This window comes from Gopherus evgoodei, chromosome 7, assembly GCF_007399415.2.
Source record: "Gopherus evgoodei ecotype Sinaloan lineage chromosome 7, rGopEvg1_v1.p, whole genome shotgun sequence".
NCBI classification, from domain to species: Eukaryota; Metazoa; Chordata; order Testudines; family Testudinidae; genus Gopherus; species Gopherus evgoodei.
The window spans coordinates 81305826-81328969 of NC_044328.1; the positions used below are offsets into that span (position 1 = coordinate 81305826).

General features: G+C 56.6%; 1 protein-coding gene across 1 annotated transcript in view; it reads right to left on the reverse strand.

Moving 5' to 3' along the window:
- Positions 1-23144, reverse strand: part of SLC38A3 (solute carrier family 38 member 3) — a 71426-nt gene that overhangs the window by 10503 nt on the left and 37779 nt on the right. The window contains exons 5-10 of the mRNA XM_030570949.1: positions 16033-16106; positions 15081-15173; positions 14677-14758; positions 11829-11911; positions 10994-11052; positions 6403-6579 (exon numbers count right to left, since the gene is read on the reverse strand). Of these exons, the coding sequence (XP_030426809.1) occupies positions 6403-6579; positions 10994-11052; positions 11829-11911; positions 14677-14758; positions 15081-15173; positions 16033-16106 (568 nt within the window). The remainder of the gene's footprint in view (positions 1-6402; positions 6580-10993; positions 11053-11828; positions 11912-14676; positions 14759-15080; positions 15174-16032; positions 16107-23144) is intronic.

The following is a 23144-nucleotide window of genomic DNA, read 5'->3' on the forward strand; positions in this document are numbered from 1 at the left end:
CAGGATAGCCCAGGGAGGGAAGTTCTGAGAGGGGGAAGATGGGAGAACGGTTTATTTCTCCTTGTTTTAAGAACCCAAGGGGTCTGGGTTCTTGGGGTCCCCAAGGAAGGTTGGGGAGGTCAGAGTGCCCCAAAACACTATATTTTTGGGTGGTGGCAGCCTATCAGATCTAAGCTGGTAATTAAGCTTAGGGAAATTCATGCTAGTATCTCATTTTCTGAACTCTAAGGTTCAGATCTGAGAAAGACTGCTATGACATGGTGTGCAGCGTGTGGGAAAGATAAGAATCCAAAAACCAGTAAGATTATTAATTTGCTTCTCTGCTAGGTGGTTATAAGCAGAGGGAAAGGGTTTATTTATTTTTTTTAAACTGCAGCTAGAGAAATTTTTTTTCTTGCTCAGTCTAGCTGTGCATAGGGAGGGCTATTAAGGTTTAACAACGGTCGTTTGTTAAACAAAGCAGCCTTAAGTGGTCAGCAACGCACTCCAGCCAGAACACATTTGTAAATGAAAGACCGTTTCTTTTGCTTTTTAACTCTTTTGGGAGAGGCTAGGAAGTTAAAAGGACTCTGTTGCTAGGCCATCCCACGAAGCCAACAGAGAACCTGCATTTCAGGCAGTAAACACCAGAGGGCGCCTCAGCACAAGAAAACAGGAACCGTGACTACCAAGGACCTGAAACAGGAACTGGCAAGACTGGAGGCAGAGGCACAAATCAGAAACACAGACAACAAGCAAGACATGGAAAAGAAACTACAAGAACTAGAAATAAAACAAAAAGAGATGGAGCTGAGAGAAAGAGAAGAAAAAATCAAAGAGGAAACCTACAAAAGAGAGCAAGCAGCCAAAGAGGAAACCTACAAAAGAGAGCGAGCAGCCAAAGAAGCAGCCCACCAACGAGAGAGGGAGAAACACCAATAAGAAATGGAAAAACAACAAAAACAGAGTGAAGAGAGGGAAAAAGAGAGAAAGCATGAAATGGACTTGGCGCGGGCCAGGCAGGATGCTCCCGCCAGTCCTAACAACCCTGCGCCAATGATTGTTCCACATCACAAGAAATTTCCCATCTACAAGGCAGGTGATGACACTGAGGCCTTCTTAGAAAATTTTGAAAGGGCCTGCCTTGGGTACAGCATCTCTGAAGACCAGTACATGGTAGAACTGAGGCCACAGCTCAGTGGACCCTTAGCAGAGGTGGCAGCTGAAATACCTAAGGAGAACATGAATGATTATAAACTTTTTCAGACTAAAGCCAGATACAGAATGGGGATAACACCTGAACATGCCCGTCGGCGGTTCAGAAACCAAAAATGGAAACCAGATGTGTCATTCCCCCGACACGCCTACCACATTGCAAAGAATTATGAAGCCTGGATATCAGGAACAAAAGTTAACAATCTGGACGAGCTGCATCTCCTGATACAAAAGGAGCAGTTCTTAGATGGTATTCCTGAGGAAATAGAGAGGTACATCCTAGATGGGAAACCCAAAACGGTAATCGAGGTGGGGGAGATTGGAGCCAAATGGATGGAAGTGGCAGAAAAGAAAAAAGCTACTGTCAAGGGGAACGAATACCCCAGAGGGCACACCGACAATAAACCCTACAACCGAGGGCAGCCAAAGACCCCACCTACAACCCAAGGAAAGCCACAGACGCTCTATTCTTCCACCTCACCAGTCTCCAGTAACCCACCTCGACCCAGTGACCAGTCAGCTGGAAGATGCTTTAAGTGTAATGAACTGGGACATATCAAGGCCAACTGCCCAAAGAACCCCAACCGAGTGCAGTTCATTACACCACCATCACACCAAAGATCCCCAGGCCCAGATGCCTCTCAAATACCCTTGGAGCGAAGGGAAATTTTGAGAGTGGGCGGAAAGAAGGTTACCGCGTGGAGAGACACGGGGGCACAAGTGTCAGCTATCCTCCAATCCTTCGTCAACCCCAAATTCATCAGCCCAAAGACCCAAGTGACCATTTACCCCTTCGTGTCACAAGCTGTAGACTTGCCTACAGCTGAACTGCCTGTCCAGTACAAAGGCTGGTCAGGAATGTGGACTTTTGCAGTTTATGACAATTATTCCATCCCCATGCTGCTGGGGGAAGATTTGGCCAGCCAGGTGAAGCGGGCCAAGAGAGTGGGAATGGTTACATGTAGCCAAACCAGGCAAGCTTCCAGACCCATTCCTGTTCCTGAGCCGTCCACTGAGGCCCCGTCTGTGTTACAAGAGACCCAGACAGAGGTAGTGGACCCGGATCCCATGCCAACAACTGAAACAGCCACAGTGCCTCCAGTCCCAGACCAGGAACTGGAAAAGCAGCCAGCACCAGAACCGTTGCCAGCACTGACGACAGTGCTTGCAAATCCATCTTCAGCCCCAACGCCAGAGGGCACCAGCGAGCCTGAACTGGCAGAAGCAGCAGACAACCACACCCAAGAGGTTCAGCCAGAGCCTGAAGTAACCCCTGGTGCACCAGCGGAAAGCGGCTCACCAGCAACGGAAACAACCCCATCACCTACATCGCTTCCAGAGGGACCAAGTCCAAGTCCCCAGTCTAAGGAAGAACTGGTGTCTCCAGCTTCAAGGGAACAGTTCCAGACTGAGCAGGAAGCAGATGACAGCCTTCAGAAAGCTTGGGCGGCGGCACGGAGCACCCCACCGCCTCTCAGCTCTTCTAATTGATCCCAGTTTGTTGTAGAACAAGGACTTTTATACAAGGAGACTCTTTCTGGTGGACACCAGGAAGACTGGCATCCGCAAAAACAGTTGGTGGTTCCAACTAAGTACAGAGAAAAGCTCTTAAGCTTAGCCCATGATCATCTCAGTGGCCATGGGGTAGGGTGAACAGAACCAAGGACCGGTTGGGGAAGTCCTTCCACTGGGAGGGGATGGGCAAGGACGTTGCCAAGTATGTCCGGTCTTGTGAGGTATGCCAAAGGGTGGGAAAGCCCCAAGACCAGGTCAAGGCCCCTCTCCAGCCACTCCCCATAATTGAGGTCCCATTTCAACGAGTAGCTGTGGATATTCTGGGTCCTTTCCCAAAAAAGACACCCAGAGGAAAGCAGTACATACTGACTTTTGTGGACTTTGCTACCGATGGCCGGAAGCAGCAGCTCTAGGCAACACCAGGCCTAACACTGTGTGCCAGGCCCTAACAGACATTTTTGCCAGGGTAGGTTTGCCCTCCGACATTCTTACAGATTCAGGATCTAATTTCCTGGCAGGGACCATGAAAAACTGTGGGAAACTCATGGGGTGAACCACTTGGTTGCCACCCCGTACCTCCATCAAACCAATGGCCTGGTGGAAAGGTTTAATGGAACTTTGGGGGCCATGATATGTAAATTCGTCAATGAACACTCCAATAACTGGGACCTAGTGTTGCAACAGTTGCTTTTTGCCTACAGGGCTGTACCACATCCCAGTTTAGGGTTTTCACTGTTTGAACTTGTGTATGGTCATGAGGTTAAGGGGCCATTACAGTTGGTGAAGCAGCAATGGGAACTAACATTCTGGACTTTGTAAGCAACCTACAAAGCACCCTCCGACACTCTTTAGCCCTTGCTAGAGAGAACCTAAAGGATGCTCAGGAAGAGCAAAAGGCCTGGTATGACAGACATGCCAGAGAACGTTCCTTCAAGGTAGGAGACCAGGTTATGGTCTTGAAGGCGCAACAGGCCCATAAAATGGAAACATCATGGGAAGGGCCATTCACGGTTCAAGAGCACCTGGGAGCTGTTAACTACCTCATAGCATTTCCCAATTCCTCTCTAAAGCCCAGAGATTACCATGTTAATTCTCTCAAGCCCTTTTATTCCAGAGACTTACAGGTTTGTCAGTTTACAGTCCAGGGAGGAGATAATGCTGAGTGGCCTGACGGTGTCTACTACGAAGGGAAAAAAGACGGTGGCGTGAAAGAGGTGAACCTCTCAACCACCCTGGAACGTCTGCAGCGGCAACAAATCAAGGAGCTGTGCACTAGCTTCGCCCCATTGTTCTCAGCCACCCCAGGACGGACTGAACGGGCATACCACTCCATTGACACAGGTAATGCTCACCCAATTAGAACCCCACCATACCGGGTGTCTCCTCATGCCCAAGCTGCTATAGAACGGGAGATCCAGAACATGCTACAGATGGGTATAATCCGCCCATCTACCAGTGCATGGGCATCTCCAGTGGTTCTGGTACCCAAACCAGATGGGGAAATACGCTTTTGCGTGGACTACCGTAAGCTAAATGCAGTAACTCGTCCAGACAACTATCCAAAGCCACACACCGATGAGCTATTGGAAAAATTGGGATGTGCTCAGTTCATCTCTACAATAGACTTAACCAAGGGGTACTGGCAAGTACCGCTAGATGAACCTGCCAAAGAGAGATCAGCATTCATCACCCATGCAGGGGTGTACGAATTTAATGTGCTTCCTTTCAGGCTGGGAAATGCACCCGCCACCTTCCAGAGGCTGGTAGATGGTCTACTAGCAGGACTGGGCGAATATGCAGGTGCCTACCTTGATGATGTGGCCATCTTTTCTGACTCCTGGCCCGAACACCTGGAATAGGTCTTTGAGCGCATCAGGCAGGCCAGACTAACTGTTAAAGCCAAAAAGTGTCAAATAGGCCAAAACAGAGTATCTTACCTGGGACACCAGGTGGGTCGAGGAACCATAAACCCCCTACAGGCCAAGGTGGATGCTATCCAAAAGTGGCCTGTCCCAAAGTCCAAGAAACAGGTCCAATCCTGCTTAGGCTTGGCCGGGTACTACAGGTGATTTGTACCACACTACAGTCAAATCGCTGCCCCACTGACCTACCTGACCAAAAAGACCCAGCCGAATGCAGTCAAGTGGACTAATGAGTGTCAGAAGGCCTTTACCCAGCTTAAGGCGACACTCATGTCTGACCCTGTGCTCAGGGCCCCGGACTTTGACAAGCCATTCCTAGTAACCACAGATGCATCTGAGTGTGGTATAGGAGTAGTTCTCATGCAGGAGGGACTGGATCTCAACTTCCATCCTGTCGTGTTTCTCAGCAAAAAACTGTCTGAGAGGGAAAGGCACTGGTCAGTCAGTGAAAAGAAATGCTACGCCATTGTGTACGCCCTGGAAAAGCTACACCCATACGTTTGGGGATGGCAGTTCCAGCTACAGACCGACAATGCTGCACTAAAGTGGCTTCATACTGCCAAGGGGAACAACAAAAAACTTCTTCGATGGAGTTTAGCTCTCCAAGATTTTGATATTGAAATTCAACACATTTCAGGAGCTTCTAATAAAGTAGCTGATGCACTCTCTCTTGAAAGTTTCCCAGAATCCAGTAGTTAAAAAGTGTTCTTAAAATGTAGAAGTCTGTTAGTTATATATTTAATAGTATATGTAAAGGTGCATGTGTTGTATTAATCTGGTTATTTTTGAGTTCTAGGAAGAAATCGCCGCCAGTGAGATTCCCCACTGTCTGCGATTTGGGGGGCGTCATAAACAGAGTGTTAAGGGTTAATATCTCTTATACCTGTAAAGAATTACAAGCAGGAAACTGGACATCTGACCAGAAGACCAATCAGAAGACAAGATACTTTTAAATTCGGGTGGAGGGAAGTTTGGGTGTGAGTTCTTTGTTCTTTTCTTCTCTCGGAGGGTCTGAGAGAGACCAGACATTATTACAGGCTCTCTAAGTCTCTTTTCAAGTAGTGTGTAAAAAACAGGCGGTTTAGGGTTTTTTTTAATTGTTTTATTCTATTTGCAATTGTGGATCTGGCAGGTTAACTTTTATATGTGTAGTTGCTGGGAATATTTTGATTTGTATTGGTACTGGGGGAAAGTCTCTTTCTGGTATCTGTAAGCTACAGGACCCTGTATATTGACATCTTGAAGTTACAGAGATAATTCTTTACTTTTTCCTTTCTTTTATTAAAAGATTTCTTTTTAGAGAACCTGATTGATTGTTTTTTCTCTGTTTTCCTTGTTTTATCCCAGGGGATTGGGATAACTCACCAGGACGGGTGGGGAGACGGGAGGGGGAGAGATAAAATCTCTCTCTGTTTTCCTTGAATCTGTTTGCCTCTTTGTGGAAGGGAAGGGAGATGCTTCTCTGTATGATGATTTAAGAGGTTAGATCAGTATCTCAGGATAGCCCAGGGAGGGAAGTTCTGAGAGGGGGAAGGTGGGGGAACGGTTTATTTCTCCTTGTTTTAAGAACCCAAGGGGTCTGGGTTCTTGGGGTCCCCAGGGAAGGCTGGGGAGGTCAGAGTGCCCCAAAACACTATATTTTTGGGTGGTGGCAGCCTATCAGATCTAAGCTGGTAATTAAGCTTAGGGAAATTCATGCTAGTATCTCATTTTCTGAACTCTAAGGTTCAGATCTGAGAAAGAATGTTATGACATTTGGCACATGCGGTACCTGGGAGTTGAGTGTGAAGAGGCTGGCGGAGCAGGCGGCCCCAGCAGCAGCCGGCTGGAGGACCGGGTAGCCGTTCTGGTAGTCGCTGGTGCTGCCCTGGGCGTCACTGAGGTTGCTTGTGCTGTTGCCGTCTTGCTCAGGGAGGGGGCAGGGGATCTGGAACTTCTTGTAGATGACCTGGGCAGGGAGGGGGTGGAAAACCCAGTCAGTGCCTGGCGCTGCCAGCGTCACCCATGGCCCCCCAGCAGCCCAGCCCCAGCTCTGAGCCTGGGAAGAAAGGCGGTGAAGGAGATGGGTGCTCCCCATGAGGGGGAGATCACGGGGCAGGGGAGAGCAGCCCATCCCCCTGCATCACTGACCAACCCAACCAGGCCTTCCCAGTCCAACCCTCAGGATCTTTCTCTGCTCTGCTGAAAACCTCTGCTCCCCACGGGGAGATCATCCAGGGCCCCAGCCACGTTGGTCCGAGGTCCCCTGAAGGGTGTGATTCATCTCACACCACAGTGCCTGCGGTCCCGTCGCAGCCCTTGGGCACAGACTGGGCTCCCGGGGTGCTCGTAACTTTTAGGCCTGGCAAATTTCAAGGGAGACTGTAGAGACACCCACCCAGAGCCGTAACTAGGTATTTTTGCGCCTGAGGCAAGAATATAAAATTTCACCTTCCCCCCGGGCCGGCTCTTAGGAGGCAATTCGGCGGCGGGTCCCTCAGTCCCTCTTGGAGGGAAGGGCCTGCCTTCGAAGAATGAATGAAGTGGCGGCAGTAGAGCTTGTGATTTTGGGGTGTCTAACTCATAATTTTTGGCCACTTGGGATGGCAATGTTGCTTCCAAGATGGTCTTTGGTTCCAGTGCAGTTCCAATCCAGAGAGGGACTCACAGGGAGGTGCTGGATATCAGCAGTGGCCACTAGGGATCAGCATGTGTCCTGAGAATGCTGGGATTTCAGGTTTGCAGGGCAGGAATCAGGGCTGGCAGGTTTTTAGAAATTTTGGTGGTGCCCAGAACACGCCTCGCCCAAACTCCATCCCCCTATCCGCCCAAGGCTCTGGGAGGGAGTTTGGGTGAGGGAGGAGGTCTGGGGTGCAGGGCCTAGGCTAGGGCAGGGGATTGGGATGCAGGCTCTGGGAGGGAGTTTGGGTGAGGGAGGAGGTCTGGGGTGCAGGGCCTAGGCTAGGGCAGGGGATTGGGGTGCAGGCTCTGGGAGGGAGTTTGGGTGAGGGAGGAGGTCTGGGGTGCAGGGCCTAGGCTAGGGCAGGGGATTGGGTTGCAGGCTCTGGGAGGGAGTTTGGGGATGGGTGGGTGCAGAGGGAAGAGGTGCAGGGGTGAGGGCTGTGGCTGCAGATGAGCAGTTTGGAGTGTGGGAGGGGCTCAGGGCAAGAGTAGGTGTGTGGGGGGTGAGGGCTCTGGCTGTGGCTGGGAATGGGAGGTTTGGCGTGTGGGAGGGGTTTAGGGCCAGGGTAGGGGTGTAGGGGATGAGGGCTCTGGCTGGGACTAGGGATGAGGTGTTTGGGGTGCTGGAGGGGCTCAGGGCTGGGGCAGAGGGTCAGGGTTTAGGGGATGAGGGCTCTGGCTGGGACTGGGGAGAAGGTGTTTGGGGTGCTGGAAAGGCTCAGGGCTATGGTAGAGGGTTGAGGGCGCAGTGCGGGGGTGAAAGCTGTGGCTGGGGTGTGGGCTCTGGGGTGGGGCAGGGCTGGGGATGAGTTTGGGGTGCAGGCAGGCTGCTCCGGGACAGGGGCCAGAGAGGAGGACTCCCCCCAGCCCTTTCCCTGCCTGCAGCAGCAAGCTCTGGGGGAGGAGCCCCCCGTCCTGCCCCCCCAGCAGCACACTGTCACTGCATGTGCTCCCAGGGCCCCTCTCAGGTCCAGGAATCACCCTCACCTCACTGGGGGTGAGGGATGGGGCTGCCTCCTTGCCCAGCGTGGGGCAGGACTGGTGACTGCGGGCAGGGCCTGTGCTGCTGGAGGGTCCAATGGAAAATGAAGGTGTCTGAGGGGGAAGGGCAGGCTCAGAGTCAGTCTGCCCTGGCAGTGGAGCTGGGGGGCGCTAGGACCCTGCGGCAGCAGTTGCTGCAGGGGAGAGAAAGGGACTCTCGACTCTTTTTTTTCTTCACTGTTTTCTGTGCCCCCTCCCCCTCCCGGCTTTGTGTGCCCGAGACAAGTGCCTTACTCGTCTGGCCCTTGTTACAGCCGTGCACCCACCTCCCGCCCGCCCTCTGTCTGTGGGCTTTGCTCTGACCCTAACCCCGCCCACGTCTGACTGCACCTCTCCCCCAGGGATGCTGTTACCTCCCGCCCCTCCGCCAGCGGGGGAGAGACTGGTCCCTCCTGGCCGACCTCCTGGATAGCCCAGGCCAGAGCCCTGCCCGGTGGTAATCCCCAGAGCAGAGCTGCCAGAGAAGCATCCCAGCTTGGTTTAAAAGGGATCATCCCGCCCTGGCTAAATGGTCCTAGTGGTTAGTTACTCTCCCTGCTAAAACATACACCTCATTTCCGGTATAAAGATATCTAGCTTCAGCTTCCAGCCACTGGATCCTGTTAGACCTTCCCCCGCTCAATTAAATATCTGTGCCCCACGCAGGTACCCAAAGACTGGGCTCCAGTCACCCCCTGGGTGTAGCTCCCGGGTGGAATGGGCCTTTTCTAGTCGCTAAGCTAAACAGAGGGAGCTTCCAGTGTCTCTTGCTCTCAGACAGGTTTTCTAGTCCTTTCCTCGTCCTCACTGCTCATCTCTGAGCCCTCGGCAATGTATCCCCCTCCCCCTTGAACCAGGACCGGGCTGATGCTGCTCAGTGTCACTGGGCCTCAGGTCTCAGATGCACTCTGGGATTGTGGGTACCAGAGCCAAACCCGCCCGCCTGCGAGACGAGCAATGGAAACCCCATGATGTCTTCAAAATCGCTCGGCCCTTCCAGGGCCTAACGTCACAGCAAGGTTTGGTGACGGCAGAGAATTCTCATATCTGGTGGGTTGTGTGTGTGCATGAGCCTCAATGGGTGCGTGTGCGCGCATGCATGAGTGTGTGTGCGCCTCTCCGTGTGCATGTGCACGCATGCATGAGTGTGCATGTGCCTCTGTGTGCGTGTGCATGAGTGTGCATGTGCCTCTCCGTGCGTGTGCACGTGCATGTGTGCATGTGCCTCTGTGCGCGTGCATGAGCGTGTGTGCCTCTGTGTGTGTGTGTGTGCATGAGTGTGTGTGCCTCTCCGTGTGCATGTATGTGCGTGCATGAGTGTGTGTGTGCATGCATGAGTGTGTGTGCCTATGTGTATTTGCATGAACCTCTCTGTGTGCGCATGCACGAACCTCTCTGTGTGTGCTGCTGTCCCTGAAGGCTCAGCGTTCTCCCTCAGCCACTGCCCTGGAGCCCTTGCCCACCCCTCCACACTGGGTTTAGGCTTCCTCAACTAGAAATAAAACCATTCGCTTGCCAGGCCAGGTCCCAGGGGGTCTGCTTGGGACCAGCTGACGGGCCAGCAGGGCCCAGAATCCCTGTCTGGGGCCACGAGCAGCCATGACAAGCCCAGCAGCTCTGGCCTCTTCTCTGCAGCCTAGAACAGAGACCTTCAGTTCCCAGTTGGTGTCTGGAGCTTTGGGCAGCCATAGGAGCGAATGCTGAGCCATCTGGCACTGTCCTGCCCCTGCTGGAGTCACTAGCAACCTGCAGTGCGGGGCCAACAGGAGCAGAGGGTCCTGCTATGCCAGCCCTGGGCTCCCCACAGCTCTGCTGGTGCTCCTCGCTCCTGACCCGCAGCCCCCGCTACCTCAGCCCAGGGCCCCTCTGAAGTGGAGTTCGCAGTGTTTCTGCTATTGCAGAACAGGGCCATTTGGCCACTAGAAAAGGCTCATTCCACCCGGGAGCTACACAAGCTTTAAACCCAGCTCCCCGGAGCTGGCAGGCTGTGCTGCTCCCCCAGGGACCCTGGTGAAGGGAGCTGGAAGAGCGGCTGGTCTCTGCACACATGTAGCTGCAGCCAGACCCCCACCACACACATTCCCCAGACAAAGACGTGGCACTCAGCGCCCGCATGACAGGCGTGCAGCTCCCTGTGCCAGGGCTGAGATCACACCAGGCTCCTCATGCACTGAGCCCCCTATCTCCTGTGCCTCCATGTCAGTCCGCAGAACCCGTCACCTGGAGTCAGGCCCTTTGTGCAGCCTCTGCACTCCCAATCCCTCCCCAGCGGCAGCATCCCAAGCTCCAGCCAGGGCACAGGCCACCCAGGATGAGGGGCAAGGTACGAGCCAGCCCGGATGGGTGCTGGGCACCACCCCTCGGGAAATGGGGCCCCTTGTCAGTCAGTGCCAGACCCCACATCCCGAGTCCTTCTGTAGAGGGGTGACCCCTTTGTGGGGGAGGAAGCCAATGGCGGGGCTTCCCCCCAAGCCCCTGGGGAGTCCTGGGAGCTAAAATCCAGAGCAGCTCAGTGGGCACATGAGACGTTTGGGGGAAGCTCCAGCCATGCCCAGGTCAGGGTATGTGCCCCTTGGGAGGGCAGGTACTGTTGCTGCTGCAGCACAGTGGTGGCTGGGCATGTCTGGCCTGCTGGCCCTTCTCGAGGGTCCTGGTGCCCCCCAGGGCCATGGCAGACTCACTGAGATGAGGAAGAAGACCATGCAGCTGAGGGAGAACCCGCTGGCGTAGCCCAGGTACCCTGGGGAGAGAAGAAAGTAGGGCTTGGACACAAGCAGAGCGGTGTGTGTCCCAGCCCGTTGTCTTTGGCCCTTGTGGGGTTGGCACCAAGGGGCCTGGGGCGCAGAGGCTCAGGACTCAGTCTGCTTGGGGAGGGATGGGTAGAGATCCAGCCATGGGCACCAGATGCCCCTCTTATCAGCCATGGGCACCAGACATGTCCTGGGCTGCTGCCTTCAGTCTCCCAGCTGGACTCTGCCCTTGGCCCAGACCCATATGGGGATGGGGCTCCAAGGGGTGAGGTGCATGGTGTGTGTGTGGGGGTGGGTGTCAGGGAGGGCGCTGGCACAGATACCTGGTGCTCACCTGACCCTGGCGAGAAGCAGAGCCCACTGGCCTCCTTGTCCCTCCTCTCCTCCAGTCACAGGCTGGTCCTACCCTGCCCTCCAAACCCCTCCCCCCCTGCTATCTCTCTTCCTTCCCCCCTGAGATTCACTTCCCTGCCCCCTGTCCTTCCCCCACACCCCCCGGCCTGAAACAGCCTGGCTCCCAGCCCCTGTTGCACCCCAGCTCTGATCCCAGCTTCCCCCAACTCCCCACCCACTCGCCCCACACAGTGTTCACCTGTCCTGCTGTGCCAGGGGTGGATGGGGGATGTGCTGCCCATCCATCCATGCAGGAGAGCTTGGGGGGCGAGCACCCACAATGCACCACAAGCCCCTCTCTTGGGTATCTCGGACCCCCTGCACTTTGCCCCCCAGCTGCCAGCCCCGACCTGGCCTTGAGCGTGCGACTCACCGAGCTGCTTCATCAGGGCAAGGGGCAGGATGATGGTGAGGGAGATGAGGATCACCAGGTAGTTCCCATTCAGGTACCAGTCCCTGCAAGACAAGAGGCCGGGTCAGGCCCTGCAGCACTGGGGGGTGGGGAATTAGCAGGACCCTGGGACTGACAATGGTGCCTGAGTCAATACCCACCCCCGTTCCGGCTCTGGGCATCCACCTGGCCTGGACCAGATGACCTGTCCTGCGGCTCCCTCTTGCTCGCCCCCCACCAATGGGGTTCCAGGCTCCTCTATGGGACCTGACTTTCTCTGGCTCAGGGTCTCCCGGCTTGGGAGGATCCCTGGGGATGGGGTCAAGGCCCCATTGGGGAAGCCAGGAGAAGATCCCTAGGAATGTGTGGGGAATGAGCAACCTCCTGTTGTACTCACCCTGGCTGCTCCCATGGGCTGAAAACCAGGCCTGAGGCCTATGGTGATGGGCACCCATGCCGGGTGGGATTGTAGCACAGTGCTGGGTCCACTTGCCCATCACAGGGCTAGTGATGGTTGTGGGGACAATGTTGCCATGGGAATGGTTTGTGGTGCCCATCGTGGGCAGTTTGACTCAATGGGCCTGGATCGCCTCTCTCCTCTCCCTCGGTGCGCCAGAGATTTGCCACTAACGCCCCAGCCCGGGCTCAGAGCCGACTCCAGCATTTCGTCGCTGCAGCAAGCCCAGCTCACAGTACCAGGCACTGAAACTATTTGCATCAAGTAGTGGGGAGTTCCCCAGCCCGTGATTCCTGGATAGAGCCCCCGGTCCATTCCTTCCCTGAGCAAGCAGTGCCGTGAACGATGGGATTTGTGCTAGTGCTGTATGGGTCTGCAGGGAGGGTGGGGCACCGCCCTTGCATGCACGTGGAGCTGTTTGGAACAGTCTGAGCATTGACTGGTACCAGGATCAGGCCTGTGAGTGGCTGCCAGGCCCAACAGCGCCCTCGCTAGGCTGTGCCTGTGCAAAAGTATAGATCCAAACACCCCAGAGTTCAGGGCCTGGGCGGCTCTGGTCCAGCCGGTCTCCATGTAACATCCAGGGGAGAGACCCATCCTTTGGTCTCGTGGGTGCCAGGCATGGAACTGCCTCTGTGGGCCTGTGGGAAGCTGGGTGGGCTAACAGAAGCACCGGGAGACAGGCTCTGGCATCTTGCACGGATGTTGGAGTGGTAGTGACACCCACAGCGACCTCACCAGCTACCCTCAGTGCCTAGAGGTGCCAGCCGCCCCAGCCAAGTGCCACATGGAGAGTCACACCCCAGGGAAGTCGTGTGCCCAGCGGGGGACTGGCTCTGCCCATGGGAAGGGGAAGCAGGGATTGGACGTTCCCACTGGTTTAATCCGACACTGAAGGCTTATTCAGCTCTGGCATTAAGCTAAAATAGAAGTGACTAAATAAGGCTAAATCCCTGTGCTGGGCTGGAGGCCAGATCTGCCCAGCTGCCACAGGACGTGGGACACAGCTGACCCTGGGGGAAGAGGTACAGGCAGGAAGTAGGGAGAGAGGAAATGCACCAAGGAAGGAGTGTGAGAGACAGAGCCAGGCTAGCCTGGCAGAGAGGAGGGATCTGCGAGTGTGGCAGGAGGGTGCAGACACAGCCTGTGATCATCAGGAGGTGCAGGTGGCCTCTGGGTGAAAGTCCCAGGCTGGGATTCCCTGGGTGAGCTGGCTTTGCAGATTGGTGTCATGCTGTGCCTCAGTTTCCCCAACTGGGAAAGGAGGCTAACAATACCAGCCTGCCTCATGGCAGGGAGGAGATCAGCCCAGGGAGGCAGGAGGGCAGGGCCGGGGGCAGGGAAGCAGATAGGTGGAGTGAGGTGCCAGGGAGGGCAGGAGACGGACCAATGAATAAGAGGAGGCAGCTGGAGTCACATGGAACATTCTCCCCCAGAGGCTGTGGGTCAGATTCAGCACAGGTCATGGGGCAGATCAGCTTTCGCTCCACCTGAGCCCTAAAGCACACCAATCCCCAGGCAAGCGCCATCCAAGAGCTGGGCTAGCAGGGGCTGCGGGTTGGGAGTGAGGGGCACTCGAGCCATGGCAGGAGGGAGAAGAGGAGTCCAGGCTGGAATAGCAGAGACTGTGAGTCGGGAATGAGGGCACCCAGAGCTGTGCTGGGGAGCTCAGGTTTGGGTAGCAAGAGTCTTGGTTTGTCTTAGTCTGGCTGCTTCCCCATGCAAAAGCCCTTCTCTGGCCCCTGTGGAGTGGGGCTGGGTCCAGCCCAGCTGGGATTGGCAGCAAGTGATGACTAGCACCTCGATATCAACCCCCCCACATGCTGTGGTCTTCCCCTAAGCAGTGTCCCTTCCCTGCCGCCACAGCTGGCTCAAGCTGCTGGCCTTGGGTAGCTCCCGCCCCACCCAGGGGCCCTCAGGACATCTCTTCTACTGATGGCTGGGCCCCCGGGAACAAGGGGTGGGCACTGGGCCCATCCCATCTAGGGATCCCCTTCTATTTGGAGCCAGGGAGCAGCAGCTGTCAGAGGCGCTTGGTGCCCCCCCGGGCCTGGCTCTCTGCACTGGGGAGATGCCCTGAGAGGGGATTGGGGGACTTGGATGCTGCAGAGTCAGCTGCCCCTTCCCCCTCCCCCACCGGGCCCATCCCCTTACCCCCCATTGGAGCTGGGGGGCTCAGGGTTACCCACCAGGCCCCTGCTCCCCTCCCGAGCTCTCTGAGGTGCCCCCGGACATGACATGGACCCCCAGCGCTGGTTGGAGCATGGCCGGTGTGTGGCCAAGCACAGGGCCCAGCCGCTTTGGGCACCAGCATGGGGCCAGGGGTCTGTGACCAGCTGGGTGGAGGAGGGGGATGGGCACACAGGGACTCACGTGCTCTTCTCCTCCAGGTTGAGGAAGGTCTGGATCACCAGCGGCACCTCGGACTTCACGATGTACAGGTAGCTGGACATGGCTGCGGGGAACAGAGGAGCCACGGGGGAGCGCCGGCACAGCCACATTACTGGTGCCCAGCAGACACTGCTCTCCCAGTTGCAGCCCTGCCGGGTGCTCTCCACAGTACACCAAGGGGAAGTCTAGGTGATCCCCCAGCTGTGCCCTGGGTGTGCCAGATGGTGCCCTGGCTGGGTGAGGCCTCCATGGGTGCCCTGGCAGGGTGGGCCCCCCACGGGTGCCCCATGGGTGCCCTGGCTGGGTGAGCCTCCTGTGGGTGCCCCAGGGTGCCAGCTGTGGCTCTGTGCTGTATGGGGCAGGGGTTCTGCCCATACCCCACCTACCTCCAATGTTCTGCAGCGTGATGGCGATGGCCGCGGCCAGCTTCCCTGGTGTGCCGAAGGCCCGGTAGCCCAGCTGCTCGTAGGCACGGATCCCTGTGGGGGGTGGAGGGGAGATCGGAGGGTGAGAGGAGCCGCAGGGGCCAGGCACCGGGGCGATGCCAGCAGGGAGCAGTACCCAGGAATGCCAGCCCTCAGTCCTGGGCTAGTGGGGGGCGGGCAGGGAGCTCTGCCAGACCCGAGACACAACCCCTCCCCCCCCAGAGCACCCCAGGTTTCCTGGCCCCAAGACACAACCCCTCCCCGTGCAGCACCCTGGGACCCCCAGCCTCACAACGCGACCTCTCCCCCCACAGCATCCAGGGACCCTCAGGCTTAAGACACAACCCCTCCCACTCATAGACCCCAGGCAGCCTGGTCCTGCAACATGACTCCTCCCCTGGATGGAGCCCCCATACTTGTTGCACTAGGAGACTGGGAGACAACTGCATCACTCACGCAATGCTCTAGCCCCTGGGCCGCCTAGGCTAAGAGCTGAGCACTCCTGTCCCCTGGTGTATTGGCCCTTGGACCCCAGGGCCCGATCTCGCCTGAGGCACAGCCCCATTGACGTGGACTGCAGTGACAGGGTGCTGGGCCATGCCAGAGCCGACATACTGCGGGGATGAACCGTCTGCAACTTCCAAACTTAACGCAAAACCTCACGAGTGGGGCAAACGCTATGAGCTCGGTGCCCCCGCTATCCCTGCCTGGCACCTAACACGCGGGGAGCACACAGCAGTGTGGGTACCTGGCCATATACTGGCCGTTCCCCTCCAGCCGCAGGTGGCCAGTCAGCTTCAGTCCACTCGGGGCTGGGGATGCAAAGTAACAAGTGGGGGGACTGAGAACCTGGCGCAAACGGGAAAGCTGGGCCTGGAGATAGCCCTCCTATCCCCACTTGCAGGGGTCTTACCCACAATCCCGGACGACTTCAGCAGGAGGTGGATGGAGTAGCTGGACAGCAAGGCCACTGTGGTCAGGAGGAAGCTGGAATGAGACGGGAGATGAGTGAGCTGAGAGCAGAGCCCTAGGAGGCTGCATTGGAGTGGGAGCTGCTGGGACAGAGAGCTGAGAGCTGGCAAGCCAGAGCCCTGGGGGGGTCACAGGTGCTGGCATACCGTGTGGCTTTGGGGTGTCTCCGAGGGCCAGATTTGCCAAGGAGTGGAATCTCTGGCACTCCCATTAGCTTCGGCCCCCTGCCCCTCTGTGCCTCAGTTTCCCCTTCTGGAGCAGAGGGTGTGAGCATGTTACTGATACAGAGGAATTGGGAGGATTCACCAGCCAAAGGGCCCTGCTGGCCCCTGGTGAAAATCCACTGGGTTCAGTGCAAGCTCCAGCCAGTCTCTCTCCCCGTAACAGAGCTCCAGCCAGCCCCTCTCCCTGCCCCATGGCAGGGCTCCAGCTGCACCACAGCCTGTGTCATCCGTGTCTCGGGGTCCCACCTGCTCGCAGTGCTGGGCGGAGAGCAGAGGAGCTACTGCCTGTCAGTGGTTCCTGGAGCCTGCAGCTGCCTTGGCATAATGGGGGGTGGGGGCTTGGAAAACCCTTATTAACCTTGCAGAACCCAGCCAAGAGTCAAGGGCTGGGTGTTGTTTAGGAGCGGTCTCTCCCCAGTCAATGAAATGCATGTCCCGCTCATCCCACAGGGTCCCCCCCCACTGTCCTTGTGCCTGTCCTGATGCCTGTCCTGGGGTGTATCTGGAGGCCAGAGAGCAGTGGGTGCTATTGCACCGCAGCCCACCACTGGCTGCCAGTCACTTCTGATGCCAGTCTGTGGCCTCGGGCTTCACCTTCCCAGAAAGGAGCAGAGCGAGCCCTAGTCAACCCAAAGGCCAAATCTCCATCTGTGAGCCCTGGGGCCAGCTGGGCTCCTCGGGGCGATGCAGAGCCCAGGGAGGTGGGGGCGGGGGGAGAGAGGGTGAAGCATGTGAGGGATGGAGCAAAGCACTCTGGATTGTGGAGGGGTGAGCCCAGAGTCTAACCGGCTTTAGGAAACACCTCCAACCTCTTTGAAAAAGCCCTTCCGCCATAGGAACAACACTCACAACTCTGCTACACAACAAACCCCAGCCAACCGCCCAGGCAAACACCCAGCCACCCATCCAGCCAACCATTCACCCACTCAAAGAAACAACCATTCAGCCACCCAAGCAATCAACCATTCACCCAGCTAATCAAACACTCACCTAGCCACTCAACCTTTCACCCTCCCAATCAAACACTTACCCAACCATTCACTAACCTACACATCCAGCCAACCAATCAACCATTCACCCACTCCAAAAAACCAACCATTTAGCCACCCAACCAAACAACCACCCACTCGTCCACCCACTCAGCCAATCAAGCACCCACCTACCCAAACACCCACCCACTTACTCGACCAACCACTCACCCACCCACCCAGTTCCTCAAGCAACCAATCAGCCACCCACCTAGAAAAACAACAATTAAAATCACCCTGAAACAAATCAACCGAGACAACTCCATTATGGTAAATTCATAACAATCTAACCTCCCACCAAACAAGCCCACAGCCCTCCCCCAAGCAGAGCTCTGACCCCCTCAGTGATACAGGGAAGGTACCCAGACACTCTGTTGCTGGGCGGTAGGAGATAGACATGATTGTTTGGGAGGCGCCCCGGGGTTTGGGATGGCCTGGGGGCCCTGTTCCTCGGCACTGTTCTTGGAGACGTCATTACCCCCAGAGCTATTTACTTGTTCCCAGGCATGTGGCCTGCCCAGTCCATCTCCTCCTGTTTATGGTCATTTCAAATCGCAGCCTGCCGTGTTTGCTTTGGAAGGGCCTGTGGTTCCCTCTGGCCAGCCGGGGACCTGGAGCTTTTCCAGAGGAGCCAGAGGGGGCCGCGGATCCCCCACTGCCACAGAGCCATCGCTGGATGCAGCTGTTCTGGGATGAGATCGGAGCCATGGGGAGGTTAGGACGCCCTGATCTGGATGGATCCGTGCCCAAAGAATCCTGCTGTCCTATCCACAGGAGGACTCACCCAGCTCTTGGGACAGCTGTGTCGCCTGGGTGCACTGGACAAAAGGGCCCCAAACTGCCCACATCTGCACCAGGATGAGGGCATTACGATATCCCTGGAATGTCTGAGATCACCCTGGGCAAAATGCCACTTCACCAGGTCATGCCACGTGGCGCCAGCCTCCCCCTGGGGCCCTGCATGCTTGGTGGTGGGAGAGTGGTGAGGATCAGGGCTGGCTCTGGCTTCCAAAGTGAGATTGCTCAGGCCACGAAGACCGGGCAAAGCCTCTAGGCCATAATGGGCTGGGACCTGCCAAGTGGAGGACGCAGCAGAGGCGACGCAGAAGGCCGGTTCCATCTCTGCCTTGTGTCATAGGAGTCCAAAGGTGTCCCGTGTGCCTGGGGGCTGCTGGGAGCTGTGTCCGGGAGAATGGAACCAGCAAAGCAGCCTCTGGCCAGGGTGCACTAAAAACAAGGCGCTATCTGATGCACCAATGCCTCAGAGAACTGCTCCCAGCCTGTAAAGAAGAGCCAGAGTGGAGCGCTCGTCCACACTCCAGACCTGGGAACACAGGGCAGCTCTCAGCTGGTCTGGCCCCAAAGCACAGGACAGGTTGAGTTCAAAACAGGAGACAGAGGGTGGGAGGCAGGACACCAGGGTCCTATTCCTTGCTCTGGCCTACTGTGTGATGGCAGGCAAGTCACCACCCCTGCCTGTCTCAGTTTCCTTGTCTGCAGCATAGACATGCTGACACGTTTAACAGGAACCAGGACAGCCTGGCAGTGGGATGGGGCATTTGGACTGCAGCCAGATGTGATAGGACTGGACCTGAAATACAGATCTGGGGTTTTGGTTCTGATTGACCCTCCACAGCCACAGCATCCGAGACCCTCATGCTCTGTAGGGCAGGGCCGTCCGGGGGGGGCAAGTGGGGCAATTTGCCCCAGGCCCTGGGCCCCACAGGGGCCCCCACAAGAGTTTTTCGGGGGCCCTGGAGCGGGGTCCTTCACTTGCTCCAGGGGCCCAGGAAAACTCTTGCAGGGCCCAGGTCCCCGGAGCTTCTTCCGCTCCCGTTGTCGGCAATTCAGCGGTGGAGGGTCCTTCCGCTCCGGGACAGAAGGACCCCCCGCCACCGAATTACCGCCGAAGACCCGGCACTTCGGTGGTGGGCGGCCCCCGCCGCAGGTCTTTGGGGCATTTTGGCAGCAGGTCCCTGAGCGGAAGGACCCCCTGCCACCGAATTACCACTGAAGCGGGGACCCCCTGCTGCTGAAGACCCCAGCCCCCTGAATCCTCTGGCCAGCCCTGCTGTAGGGTATTCAGCCTCGCAGCCTTCCTGCCAGGGGTAGGGCAGTTCCATTACCCCCCATATAAACGAGGAAACCAAGGCACAGTGCCCGAGTGACTCACATACAATGTCATAAGCCGATGCCACTAACCACCTTTTCACAGCTTCTCGCCCAGCCCAGTTCATGGCTCTAAGAACAGGATAAGGTCCTGGCTAAATAATGCCCTTTGACTTTCCGCTCAGAACCGTTGTCATTAGTCCCGCTAGGTAACAAGGCGTCTGCCAGAGTCACTTGCATTTGAATGGGCTTTTCCCCAGCAGTCTCCTAGGAAGGAGATTTTCTTTTCTCTCCTGCCATCCCCAGACTCTCAGGGCGAGTTCTCAGCTAGGGAGGACTGGGCAGCGTGGATGGCAGGGTTTGCCATCAGCTGGAGGTTTGTCTCTAGATCTGTTTGTCCTGGTTTTACTCCAGTGTAAAAACACTTTCCTATCAGTAAAGGGAACCCCCCCGCCCCAACATCTACCTGAGTTCTGCTGTGATGCGGAGAGCTCAGCGCACGTGTCTTGCCATGTTGCACAGCTAATCAGCAACCTGGACACGGCCTCAGTCATTTCATGGCACAGATCCCCAGTAGGGAGTCCTGAATGCTGGTTTTGTTAAAGCGTGGGGCTAGAAAAAGGTTTGTGCCCTGCGTACATACTCCAGGACAAATCAGGCGTGACCCTCCTGCAGCCAGCAGGAATGGGCTGTGGGGTCAGGACAATTGCCCCCATGTATTTTAGGAGATGGATTTTCCCCACAGCAGCAGCCTGGACCTTTTGAATGGGAACCAGGAAGTGAAACCGAGCAAGCAAAACTCTATTCTCTTGGCTGAGCGGGCTGCAAACAGTCATGGATCCACTCCAATCCCCTCCAGTTTGATGCTGCTCCTTTCTAGAGTGGCCCAATCGGGGCTGAGATCCCACTGCACCAGGTACTGTACAAGCACATGCGGTCCTCACCCTGAAGAGCAGTCATGGGCATGAACCTCATGTAAAGTGAGGCACAGGGAGAGAAAGTGACTCATCTAAGATCACTGGTGCAGTTGGGATCAGAACCCAGCTGTTTGGGCTCCCAGCTTAAGTCTCAACCCACTAGGCTGCACTGTTACCAGATAAAAATAATGGGGAACTGGCATGGAACAGCGGGCATAGCAGAGACTTTGAGGCTATTTCCAGCTCTCTCATCAACTGGCTGGGCCACCGTAGTTGAGTCTTTCTCTGGCTTGCTCTGTGCCTCAGTTTCCCCATCTCTCTAGGGGAGATTATGGCACTGCACCACTCCCTGGGGCTTGTGGGAGGAGCCTGCTGGAAAACTTCCATCAAAACATGTTTCCATGGGGAAAATACCATTTTGATAAACTGACATTTCCTGTGAAATCATAATGGTTTGGACGAAATTTCACTTAGAAAAAAAATGGTTAAAAAATAAAAAAGGTTGAAAAGCTCCGAACGGGACTGCTGACTTTTCCATTGTGAAACACCGCTTCATTGTCTAGCAAAACCAGAACGAACCCCATTTCTCACAGGTTGCAATGGAGACTGGAACGTTTCAATGGCCCTAAACCAGGGTTTCCAGAATTAAATTTTTTGGAAAATTTCCAGTGGTTTTGGACTCTCGCTTGTTTCATGGGTGGAGGAATCCGGGGGCTGAGCGACTCTGCTCAGGAGGCTGCCGTGCTACGTGCACTGAGACACATGTAGAAGAGGAGGGCAAAGCAGGACTTGTCTCCCAGGTGCCTGCGAAGGTTTCGTGAGCAGCAGCGCATCTGTGGTTGTTTTAAGTGCAAACCCAGGAGGCTGTGGCCAGGGGCTCAGGCCAGGGGCTCTGGGAAGGGCCAGACACCCTGGAGCCAGGCCTCACTGAGGCCTAGCCGAGTGTGTGAGTAAGCAGCAGAACCGTCCCAGAAGGCTCTGGAGGGGGCTGCCCTCAGGGCTGAGTTGGTTCAAGGCTCCTGCCAGGGCACTTAGGACGGCGGTTTGGTGTGCCCGTGCTAACCCGCCTGAGCACCAGGGTCCATGAAAGCAGCTGGCCTGGGGTGTCATCCCGCCTGCATAGGAACTCCCTCCACAGAGCCACCCCACAGGCAGGACAAGAGAGCTTGCTGCAGACCAGATACTACAGTGATGGGCACATGATAGCTAGCTAGTTAGATGGTACCCTCCCCCCGCTGCCCATATCCATCCTGCCCAGCTGGTAGCTCCCACGCAGCCATGCCCAGCCAGTGTCCCCAATCATGCCCCCCAGCTCTCCATCCCCATCCCCCCCAGCCACTTGTTCATATCCTGCCCAGCTGGTACTCACTCCCACTCTTCTCCTCCCTCTGCATCAGAGTCTGGCACTGCCCACAACAAGGCAGATGACGCTGTGCCCATGCAGAGGGCACGGGATGGGCAGGACACTGCTTGTAGGGACACGTGACTGAGATAAGCACCAGCTCCTCGTGGCCCGCAGACACCTCCCTGCTGGAAGCTGGAAGGGCAGTGAGCTCAGGTCACCCCACAGTGCCTGGCTGGTTGGGTGGCCTCGTGGCTACGTGTTCCCAGTGCCATCCGACCCGGCCCCAGAGGCGAGCAGCAGTGCTAACCACTCCGGTCACACAGTCCGGAGTTTATTACCATGCCAGGGGCTGAGCTAGACAGGCCTTCCTCCTCTGCCTGGCACGTGGCCCTGTGGGCGAAAGCTGCCCCAGGGCTGGCATCAGGGGATCCTGCTGAGGGGCTGCACAGTGCGACACTAGCTGCTAAAAGGCTTCTGGGGCCCACCAACCACTGCCCAGTAGGCTATGGGGGGATGGGACAGTAGGGGTAGGTGGTGCTCGGAGGCACCCGTCAGTGGAAGGATAGCTTAGTGGTTAATCTCCGGCCTAGGCTGTGGCCAATCTGGGGTCAGTGGGCAGCTGTGGCACAAACTTTGTGGCTAGGGAGTCTCAGTTTCCCATCCCATCCGTGTCCATTTAGCTGGCCTGCCCCTTGGGGCTGATGCCGGCTCCAGCTGTGGGTGCACACAGCACCTGGCACAAGGGGGCTGGGTCTTGGGGAGAGCCCTTCTGCCCTGCAGGATGGTAGGAGGTGCCCTGGAAAATTGCCCTCCTGGGTCATTTCCCCTCCCTGGCTGCAGGGACCTCCCGCCTCTTGCGGTCAATAGAAAATCGGCTTCTTGGAAGCTGCGGGAAGCCCTGGAGCCAGCCAGGCCTTGGCTGCCCTCTCTGCTTTGTTTGAACAGTTATGAGCAGTGCCACAACCAGCAATGACCCTGGGGAAAGTCCACAGCTGCCGGTGGCCCTGCAGCCTAACAAGGAAGTGGGAAGCAGAGGATGCCAGGCAGCCGCCCCCTTCACCCATGACCGCCAGCTGCCAAGCAGCTCCTCAGCCCCACAGAGAACCAGGCGGCTGCTGACTGGGCGACCTGGGCAGCTGGGGCAGCTAGACAGAGTAGCCAGCAGAGCTTCACAGCACATAGCAGCTATGTGGGCACCCCAGGGAGCTGGGCCGGCCCTCTCATTGCTCCTCTCTCAGTGCTGGGGGATCCTCGCACCCCACAGAGTGTGTGTGTGGGAGGTGTAGAAGGCACTGACTCTGATGCTGTGTGCAGTAATGCCAAACCTACCTGCTGGAGACACAAGACCGGCTTAAAAACCCCTGAGTGTCTCAGCAATACATGCTGGGCTCTGTCTGCCTTCCATTTCCTGAGCCACTGGAGGCAGTTTT